This window comes from Lupinus angustifolius, unplaced genomic scaffold, assembly GCF_001865875.1.
Source record: "Lupinus angustifolius cultivar Tanjil unplaced genomic scaffold, LupAngTanjil_v1.0 Scaffold_271_29, whole genome shotgun sequence".
Classification (NCBI taxonomy): domain Eukaryota; kingdom Viridiplantae; phylum Streptophyta; class Magnoliopsida; order Fabales; family Fabaceae; genus Lupinus; species Lupinus angustifolius.
Genome location: NW_017727499.1, coordinates 1 through 11,186, shown reverse-complemented (window position 1 = coordinate 11,186; position 11,186 = coordinate 1). Strand labels below are relative to the sequence as shown.

Sequence of the window (11,186 nt, the reverse complement as noted above, 5' to 3'; positions counted from 1 at the left end):
GAAGAAAGCCTTGAAAGCAAACCAACAATCCCATCCCTTACCTCTTATGCTAAATGATGAGTTGGAGCTGCAAGTGCAACCTGGAGAAATGATCCAACAAAGAGAAGATCCTCATGGTAATCTAGAAGTACTGGTAAAGTGGAAAGATATATTCAATTGTGATAACACATTGGAAACTGCTAAATAAAGGAATGGTTGCATGCTAAATAATAAATATCAACTAATTACAGGTACAATATAAAATTTATTATATAAACTAATAAATGCATCAGTAAGACACCAAACACAATTTTGAATAAATACTGATTGTCACCAAATTTATCTCTCTACAAGCATTGCTTGGTTTTTGCACCTAGATGTACATCTATCATTTCTGCTTGTTGAATTCTATACTCAAGTTGTAAGTAACCTTTGGATCTCCTTCTGAAAATAACATAAAACAAGAGCATAAATATTTTTTAAAGCTTCTTATAGCATCAAACATAAATGTGTGTACATATATAGATTTTTTGTGGCCAAGATGTCCCCACTGATAGCTAGAGACAAATCATTTTTGAAGCGTAGATATCCACGAAGTGGGTTTTCCCTCTCCCAACAAAGTTTTTTCCATATAGAACAAAATTTGAACCACTAACAACATGGACCAAATACTCTACCTATGTTTTTCCTGATAGACAGTTTCTTTTCAGAGATTGAGCCTCAACACAATGGTTAGGTTGCTTGTCTTGTGACCTCGAGGTTATAAGCTCAAATCCTCTAAGCAACGTCTTCACTTGTAAGAACAAGACTGTATATATCTACCATCCCCAAATTCCACTAGGTAAGAGCATTGTGCATCAGACCATCATTTATGGATAACTCTTTTGACCGTAAAATACTCTTAAAATGCTAAATGTAACGTAATAATTTCTATAGATGACCAAGCCTTAATTCCATTAGGTAAAATCTATTACATGAACCAAAAGATATCTAATGCTCTATCATAAGTCATATCTATTAACATAGCATCGATTTCTATAGTTTTCTGTATCATTTTAACCTCTACTAATTGGACTAACGTCCATTGGATTTGCTCTTTTTACTGGGGCTTTAAATGGTCTTCTCCACACATACGTAAATCACTTAAGTCTAAATTTTACCATCTTTTTTACAATAAGAACTACCTATTTTTTTCTCTTATACATTCTTTTTTAATACTATATTGTCTAGTATGTATACTCATTCAACAAAATATTTTCATCTCTATTATATTGAATTTATTCTCTTACAAATATTTTAATGTCCAACATTCAGTATCTTATAACATTGCAGATCTTGTAGTTGCGCGATAATTTTTTCTCTTAAGCTTGAGTGGCATCTTTCTATCATATGACACCCCAACCACTCCATCATTTCATCCATCGAACTTAAATTATAAAGTTTACATCTCCCCAATTTTCCAGTGTGTTTTATGATTGATCAAATATACCTAAATCTAATGACTTGTGGTATAATACGATATCCAATTATTACATGTACCATGGGATATGATCGTCTCTTTCTAAACTTACACTTCATATATTTCGTCTTACTTCAACTTATACGAAAATCATATGTTTCTAAAGTTTGTCTCTACGTTTCTATATTCTCATTTAATTCTCCCCCGAGTCTCCAACTATGATAATAAATATAAAAAAGCATGCATTGTGGTACCAATTGTTGGACATGCTCAGTAATTGCATCCAAGTCCAATGTAAATAGGTAAGGGCTGAAACTTAACCCTTTGTGTAGTCCTATAGCAATAAGTAAATCTTCTGAGATTTTATGTTATGTTCTAGAATTTTTCACAATACCTCTCTAGACACCATTTTATACACCTTTCATAATATGCGTCTCTTGTCTCAACCCCGCTCAATTATTCTCTCACATAGTTTCGTAGTATGAATCATGAGCTTAATGCCCAATTCACACAATTTTATATACATCCCCTATTCTTATAAATAGATATTAAAATGTTTCTTCTTCACTTGTCTGACATCATCTTAGACCTCATAATTTTGTTAAACAATTTTATGAGTCAACTAATGTCTTGTTCTACTACAGACAACAACAACAGTCAAACCTTAATCCTACTACATGGGATCAGCTACATATATTGATTGAAGTGATAACCAAACTATTGAAGATCAATTACTCTCAATCTTATTTAGAAAAACCATTTGATGTACATGACTATGTACCTTACTAGTTTAAATTTCATTGTCATTGTAACAATTAGAAATTGGGTTTATGCTGCTAGGAGAAAATATTAATATACCTCAATTTGAAAAGGAGAGGTTGGTGGTGGATATCTTTCAACAACTTTACCATTTTTATCAACCAAGAATTTCTGAAAATTCCACTTGATAAGATCACCTAGGAAGCCTCCAACACTTGATTTCAGAAACTTGTGTACGGGAGCTGTGAATAGTCCATTTACATCAACCTGTTTAACCAGACTTTACTATTTTCTTTACTTGTATATAAATTTGTATTTTACTGAATGAATAAAAATATTATCAAACCTTATCAAAAATTGGAAATTCTGCTTTAAAACGAGTGCAAGCAAACTGCTTAATTTCTTGATGATTAGATCCAGGCTCCTGCATACCAAGCAAACCGCTTAATTTCTTGATTAGATCCAGGCTCCTGCATACCAAACTGGTTGCAGGGGAAAGCTAGAATCTCCAGTCCTGTATGGAAAATACATAAGGGCACTAGAATTTTGTGGAAGATGAAAACATATTTCTTTTGAACTAAACATTTTAGAACCATGTTCAAAGAGAAACAACAAAACTTCAATGATTCATAAAATTGGATTGAAGACAATTTTTGGATCTATATACCGGAAATTTATTTTTTCTATAATGAACCCTTCAAAGTTCTTTAAACAAAAGGAAACGGATCTAAGGCCAATGCTCATTCGTGTTCCACTACATAGTAACCCTCTTATAATACCTTTATTATTAAGCAACTTAAGGAGTGTATGGTAGAGATGAAAAATGAAGATATCATAATTCGCATTCACTCCTCTAAGAATTCTTGTAGAGTTGAAAAAATGAAGATGCCATTGTTCACATTCTCTCCTCCAAATTTCTTGTTCCCAATTTGGAATGAAAAACAAATAATAATAATAATAATAATAATAATAATAATAATAATAATAATAATAATAATAATAATAATAATAATAATAATAATAATAATAATAATAATAATAATAATAATAATAATAATAATAATAATAATAATAATAATAATAATAATAATAATAATAATAATAATAATAATAATAATAATAATAATAATAATAATAATAATAATAATAATAATAATAATAATAATAATAATAGTTCAAGCTCCGATGCAAGGGATAATGAAATTTCCATCTTCTCCGATTTCACCCCCTTACTAACTTTTAACTTATCTATTCTCCATTTTCCCTAACATTCCCACCCTTAATCATGTAAAGGGTGAACCCATGAGGCTTTCACCTAGTGGGGTTTAGGAAGGGTAGACATATGCACCCTAAACCTTATCCTTACGAGCGAAAAAGTTGTTTTCAGAATTTGAACTTATAACCTCCAGGTCACGAGGCAAGCAACCTTGCTATTGTCGAGGCCCACCCGCTCTAAAAGGGTGGCCCAATGCATAAGGCTCTCACCTAGTAGAATATGTGGAGAATAAATGTGTACAACCTTAACCTCGTAAGCGTACAACCTCTTCGCTTTTGAAGGTAAGGCTGTAGACATTTATCATCCTTCACATACCATACTAAGTGGGAGTCTTGTGCAGTGAGTTGCCCTTAATTTAGCTATTGAAGCAATTATAAAGACATGTAGGATGGCAAATATGCACATCCAAATGAGGGAAAGCAGAATCAATATCATAATGGCAGACAAGTTATAATCCAAAATTTCAAACCAAGGGTGGAATGTCTAATTCTGGGCTGTACTACATTATGGGGAAAAACTCCCACTTTAACAAAATTTACTTTAATCTTCAGATGAGTTGGGAGAAAAAACTCAATTCTAGGTCAGATTTAGCATTATTATTAGAAGACATTGTCGTATATATAATACATAAAGCATACATCTTTGTGTTTCTTCCAATGCTTTAAGCATAAATGGTTCTTACATGTAATAAAATCCATAATAACAAACTTTACACAGTAATAACTGGAACGTAGGAAAGGAATTACCACGTTTAGAAGTATTTCATAATACACATATACAAATCAATTTAAACATCAAAAAACAGCAACATAGTTTTTGTGTAGAATTTGGATGAAGCACCAAACAGGGAAGGGAGAAGAATTGTAGAAGTAGAACCATAGTCAAATGGTTGCCAAATAAAGCTATGTCTAAATAACGGAAATAAAGATATGATTTTTCAAGTGATCCTATGAACAAAATGGTATATTTGAGGAGAGTAGTGAAATTTCTTATGTAATGAGGAGTGAGTAACAAATCCTCCTTAAGTATAGTAAATTTCAGCCATACTAGTATAGTAGTATCCTAGTCTAGAAATGCCAATAAATTGTGTCTGAGTTTAAACAGGAAGGACCATGAGTCCATGATACTTGTTTACTGTTTTTTTTTGTGTGACAAAGAACTGATACAAACTGAAATGTTTGCAAAAGTAGATAAATTCAAAATCAAACTACACTTTTGAAATATCAACTAGTACATAACCATGTGTCATAATCAGAAATATTAAGAAACACAAATAACTATGCTATATACATAAACATACCTTGATTTTCATATTTTTCATATATGTATGCCAGTTCTGAGTAGTTTGATGATGTTAAACCACTGTCATTGAGAAGAAATTTATTCAATGTTATCATAACTGATAAGAAACTTCAATACAATTGTTAAGTTAAATACCGATAGATTTTCACTTAAACATTGAGAAACATTAAAGAATAAAATATCAGGCTGTAACACAAATATATTAAGGTACATGTTTTAGGGTGTCAACCTAGCAAAGAATAATATTAGAATTCTAAGAAGCTAAAGTATGAAAATAACGAGATAATAATTTTATTCATGCCCTTGAATGATGGTCAACATTACTTAAATAGTAGTCTAAATCAATCAATCTATGGATTGATAATTCTAATCTAAATCTAAATAGTAATCTAAAGTTTCAATCTATGGATTGATAATTCTAATCTTAATCTATTTATTTGAAAAGTAACTCTAAAAGGTAAATATAATTTTTTCCTAATTTATTTATTTGAAAAGTAAATTTAAAATATAAATATAATCTTCTCCTAGTTACATAAGATAGTCTTTAAGTTTAGGAGGAAGTTTTATATCTCTTTTTGGCCTGATAGTAATATCTTCCTTAGTGAGTGTAGGTCTAGACGGTCCAACATTGCTCATCCCTTTGTGAGCAACCTTGTCCTCAATGTTGGGGTGTAAACATGGGGTCACCTTGCTTGGATCCATTGTAGCAATTTCTTTGGGTTTTTCAGTTGTAGCAATTTCTTTAGGTTTTTTAGTTATAGCACTTGATGGCCCAATAGCGGGTCGTGTGGGCTGTTCAACAGGCTCCTTCCTTAATTCCTTCATTTGGTTTGTGTTTTGAGTTTGTCCAGGCTGTACAGATTGTGCATTTGGTTCTTGTGCCTGTGTTTGAGCTGGTTGTGATGGTAACAGTTGTGTGGTTGCTGGTGGTGGTGTAGGGCTTCATCCAGAAGTTCGTCAATTATAGGAATCGGAAAACAATTCTTAACTGTAATTGCATTAAGGTTGCGATAGTCCACACAGAATCTCCAAGACCCATCTTTTTTTCTTACTAATAACACTGGTGAAGAAAAGGTGCTAGGAACAACAATCTCTGCTTGTAAGTGTGGGTAATAGTAGGGTTTTACATTGACAGGTGATGTATTGGGCATGAGGATAATTTTATGATCGTGAGGTCTAGGTCGTGGTAGGCATGTGGGAGTACTGAACACTGTAGAGAATTCTTCTAACAAGGAATGGATATCTGGATGATGGTCTATAGGATTAGATATGGGCATATGTTTTGGAGTGGGGTTATGTGTTTGTGGGGTTTGTGGGGTTACTGTAATGTAAAATATATCTGCAATTCCATCTGTGTTGGTTAAGCGACGTAGTTGGTGAAAAGAAGCTAAAGTTGGGGTTATGGAATTTTGGCCATTGAGAGTGATAGGTTTGTGGTCATGAGTGAATGTCATAGATGGTACTATAAAATCAGAAGTTACTGGACCCAATGTAATTAACCAATCTATTCCCAAAACTACATTTGCCTCTTGTATAGGAAGTCAGTAGAATGGAATGTGAAAGGTTTGTTGTTGTAAGTGAAAGTGTGCATGTCAAGAGGAACACTTTGGAAAGCTCTCTTTATATGTCATGGTTTTGATGAGGACAACTTGTGCTTATAAGAGCTTGAAGATCACCAACAAATCAACGTGCTTAAGTCTTTAATTGGTACTAGGCTTAGACTAGAATCTAGTTTAAGTTGAGTCAAGGCTTAGGGCACCTAATACATGTCTCATATGCATAAATCTTTTAAATCATTTCATCTTTGAGATATGTCATTCATAATATGTTCATGCATTACATAAATACATGTATACATGCATTCTAGGCATAAACTAAGTGTTAAACATGTATGAACTAAGTGCATAACGTATTTGAGGTTTTGTAGTTAAAAATACACATTTAAAAATGCTGTTAATCGATTAACTAATACTTTAATCGATTAACCCAACTACTTTGAAAAGTTGTTGCTACTGGAACACATTTAAAAATGCTGTTTCGATTAAGGCATACGTTAATCGATTAATCTAACTGTTTGAAAAGTTGTTGAAACTGAAAACTTGAAAAACAGAATCAGTTAACGTTTTTGAATCACGTTAATCGATTAAGAGAGATTTTAATCGATTAACTGGGCTTCTGGACTGATTCTTTATAAACTGTGTTTTCAGAATTGATCTCATAAGTTGCATGTTGCATTTCTTAGAGAGTTAGAGCACTTTACGTGATATTTGTTGCATCTAGTTGTTAAGTGCATTTGTGAGTTTAGAAAGGAGAGATTCTATGCTTTAGGATTGAGTGCATTTCATGTTATAATTTCTCATATTTTCCCTCACATGTTCATGCATATTATTGATGCTTTTCGTGAAGTTTTTTAGATTCTGTAACTTCTGTTTTCATACTAATACATTGTCATATTGCATGAGTTTGTATTAGGTGTGTGTTTAGAGTAAAGCCTTCTTGTCATATTTGAGCTTTGTAATAGCTTAATTTTACTCTTGTATTTTGTTGTGTAATTGTTGTAACAAGGGAATCTCGTGGTGTCTTATCACCTTAGAGATTGAGTGTTTCTTCATAATTGCTTAGAGTGTTAGAAAAGGAAAGAACAGATATTCTTGGTTGGGGCTACGCCGAAAGAAACGTTTTCTTTGTCGGTAGGAAGGGAGTCAAACCATAGAATAGGTTTCTTTATTTTCTTGTAATTTTCTAAGTGTTGTAATTGGATGATGTGCATGTAAATACATTGATTCAATTATAGTGAAGGAAATCTCCCAAGTCAGTCAGGAGGCCTGGATGTAGTTTGTAGTGGACAAGCAAACGAACCAGGATAAAAATTCGCGTTGCAGGATTTCTCTCTCTCTCTCTTTACTGTTTTTAATCGATTATCTAGTATAGTGGAATTAATTGATACATTCTGTACTTGTGCTATACTGAATGATACTCTCATATAAAATTTGTAAGCTCTGTTATTCGTTTCATTATCGGTTAACTGTTGTGCAATTAATCGTATCTGTTTAAAGCTTACTATTTCTGTTTAATCGATTAAGACTGTTGCGTTAATCGATTATCCCTGTTCTGTTAATCGATTATCTTCATCCTGTAATCGATTAATTATGGGTAATTCAGCATTAAGTGTTGAGTTTCGAAGCGGCTATTCTAACCGCTACACCTATTCAACCCCCCCTCCCTTCTAGGTGTATTGTAACCACTGATATCTAACAGTAAGTGTAGAGGTGTATCTTTACACAACCTCGTACAATAAATTCGCTCGCCATTCCCCATCATTATTGGGAACTGTTTTTGGTGAAATATGTAATTGTAAGAATTGTGCAACGCGTGGTTGCATTACATTATGTGAACTGCCTGTATCAACTAAGACTATAACCATCTGGCCATAAATTGTCCCTTGGAATTTCAGTTTTAGGGGACGGATTGCCTTGTAGAGCTTGATCTGATAGGTGAAAGTGAATTACCTCGGATTGGTCTATGTTGTTAGGCACCCAATCGACCTCCACTGGTACTATAGACTCAAGTGGTTGAAAATTGTCAGTTGGGTCATCCATTAGCATAAGTAAGAATTGTGTTGGTTGACAATGATGCCATGTGACATATTTCTCATCACAATTGTAGCATAGTCCCCGAGCTCTTCTTTCTTGCATTTGAGTTGCAGTAAGACACTTGATGGGTAATATGTTTGTAGTCTTGATGATTGTATTAATAGTCCCTACTGTTTGTGCATGTGAAACTGCCCCATTTGGGCGTGGTGGGCACCAACTGGAAGCCTTAGATGCTGCAATTTTGCTCTCTATTAATTTTTCCAGCCCTATTGCATGAGTCACAGTAAAAGGTTGTTGTATAACTAATTCCCTTGCAATTTATGGATTCAAGCTTGATAAAAAACAATTTAATGTCATCTCTGGTATTAAACCCACAACCTGATTAGAGAGCCTTTCGAATCTAGTTTGATATTCAGTAACGGTACTAGTTTGCCTTAATTTAAACAACTCAGCTTGTGGATTTCAAATGTCGAAGGGCCAAAACGAATTAGTAGGGCTTTTGTGAATCCTTCCCAACTAGTAAGTTGGTTAGTATTAAACATCCACTTATACCAACTTAATGCATTGCCTTTCATCGAGAATGCCACTAATTCCACATGTTGAAATAGGGCCACGTAGTATAAATTGAAATATTGCTCCGCTTGAAAAGGCCAATCTTGTGGTTCTGAATCATCAAAAGGCTGTAAATGTAGTTTCGGATGTCTAATGTTACCAGGTGGTGGGAAATATCCAGCTCCATATGTAGAAGGGTGTGGGGGTCATGGTTGAAACCCATGAGGAGGTGGTTGTGGTTGAAACTGTGGATTAGTAGTGTTTAATTGAGCTACTTTCTCCACTAACCTGGTTACCACACTGTCCATCATCTCTTGTCTATCACACATGGAAGAGCGTTTTTCCAACACAGTTGCGTTAAAGTTATCATCCATGTTGGATTGTGTGGAAAAATAAGGTGAGTGTTGTGGTTTAGGAGGCATGGAGACCAAGAATGAAAGCACTAATGTTAGGGTGTGACCCTAGCAAAGAATAATATTAGAACTCTAAGAAGCTAAAGTATGAAAATAAAGAGATAACAATTTTATTCATGCCCTTGAATGAGGGTCAACATTACTTAAATAGTAGTCTAAATCAATCAATCTATGGATTGATAATTCCAATAAGTCACATGTGCGTCTCTTCATAATTGTATTTTTGTTCATCTTGAACGAGACATGCCGTTTAGTCCACATATATTACTCTAAAGACTTTTGACACCATGGGCCGCCAACGACCATCTTCTCCAATACTTGGTCAAATCAAACATTGGGCTCTAATACCACTACTTAGGATTGTGTCAAGGAGCCTAACCACCATGGTGATCTTTCCCCATGGGCTAAGTGAAGAACCACAAAAGTTAGTTTAACCAAAAATCTTAAGATGTTATGTTCATGGTGAGATAGACATGATGAACACGAGGAAAGAGATTAAACTATGTTTATTAGTACTTAAGTACTAATATGTAAAATCTATTGCATAACTAAACTTTTGTTCGGACATGTGAGTGGACATACAAATTGACTTGTTTGGATAATATATGTTAATAGTAAAGGCACTCAATTTAAATTTAAGATAAGGATAAAATCTTGGATAGATGACCCATTTTGTTAGACAAATGCTAAATGTAAAGTAGTAAATGTCAAGAGTTGGACACAATATTTTATCATGGTTCACCAATTCTCAACCTACGCCTAGTCCTTCATAGCACCAATATTCACTATAACTAGTTAGATTACATATTGTATAACTTAACAAAGTCTATATAGCCATCTAAGCATTATTTTGACCTAGCCTCTTCAATATCCTAATCACAAGTATATAAGGCATCTCTAGGCACCAAGTATACAAGGCTCTCCAAACACAAATGTGTTCAAGGCCTTTTCAGGCACATACAAGTATTCAATACTTCTCCAAGAATGGATGAGTATTTTTCATAATTAAGTCTCCCCTTAATCGTTTTTATAGTAATATTTGTTCACCAAGTCTCAACATACTCGTTGCTAGAGTATTTTTCTTAACCAAGTCACTACAGACTTGCTATTGAGTCATTTTTGTTAACCAATCTCTCATAGAGTCATTGTTGAAGTATCTTTCTTAACCAAGTCTCTATAAACATATTTTTCAATATTTTTCTTAACCAGGAATCTACAGACCATGAAGTTGATGTGCATTGTGCTTTCTATTCTCTCTATGTATATTACCTTAATCTGCCTTTGAAGACTCTAGTATGTATAGTCTTTAAATATCTTACTAGATGTTAGAGATATTGTCTCCATGTTGGTATCTTTGCTTATCTTCAATAAACAAAATAGAGATATTGGTTGAAATCTAACATGTTGATTAATATTTTATCTTTGTGGAGTGCCCAAAATTAGATTTACACATTTGATTTTTGCATATGGAAGAGTAGATTTCTTATTTTACATATTACCCTTCAGTCCCATGAAGTAAATTACTTTGAGTGTTATCCTTAACTGGATAATAAGGTTGCTTTTATGGATTTTATTTTCTGATCTTATGATATAAGTGAGAGAAGATATAACAGTATATATTAACCTGATTTGGCAACACAAAAAATATATGTGTTGGCTTTGTGTTTTCCTAGGGAAGTCCACACGAGTTGAAGTGGGAAAATCTACTGGAATGGTGCACCTTGACCGAAAAATTACGGTCTTGGTGCACTTTTTTCAAATATTACCAAAGAGGTGTAACTTTTATGTAAATCGGCAACTTGGTTGCCGATTCTCCTATTTTTATTTTTTTTAATCACTCCCCCTCAAAATCG

At 33.5% G+C, this 11,186-nt stretch overlaps 1 protein-coding gene across 2 annotated transcripts; it reads right to left on the bottom strand.

The window, feature by feature from the left end:
• Positions 1–230: 230 nt before the first annotated feature.
• On the bottom strand, positions 231–4,950 carry LOC109340865 (phospholipid hydroperoxide glutathione peroxidase, chloroplastic-like). 2 transcript variants are annotated; one of them, XM_019578629.1, is made up of 5 exons: positions 4,774–4,950; positions 2,655–2,711; positions 2,544–2,605; positions 2,297–2,464; positions 231–423 (listed from the first exon to the last, which is right to left on the bottom strand). In XM_019578629.1, the coding sequence occupies exons 1-5, from the start codon at positions 4,868–4,870 to the stop codon at positions 394–396; spliced, it is 414 nt and encodes a 137-aa protein (XP_019434174.1). In that variant the 5' UTR covers positions 4,871–4,950; the 3' UTR covers positions 231–393. The 2 variants fall into 2 exon arrangements, with proteins under 2 accessions (XP_019434174.1, XP_019434173.1); XM_019578628.1 differs by having other exon boundaries at positions 2,544–2,597; positions 2,647–2,711; positions 4,774–4,949.
• Between the last annotated feature and the right edge of the window lie 6,236 nt (positions 4,951–11,186).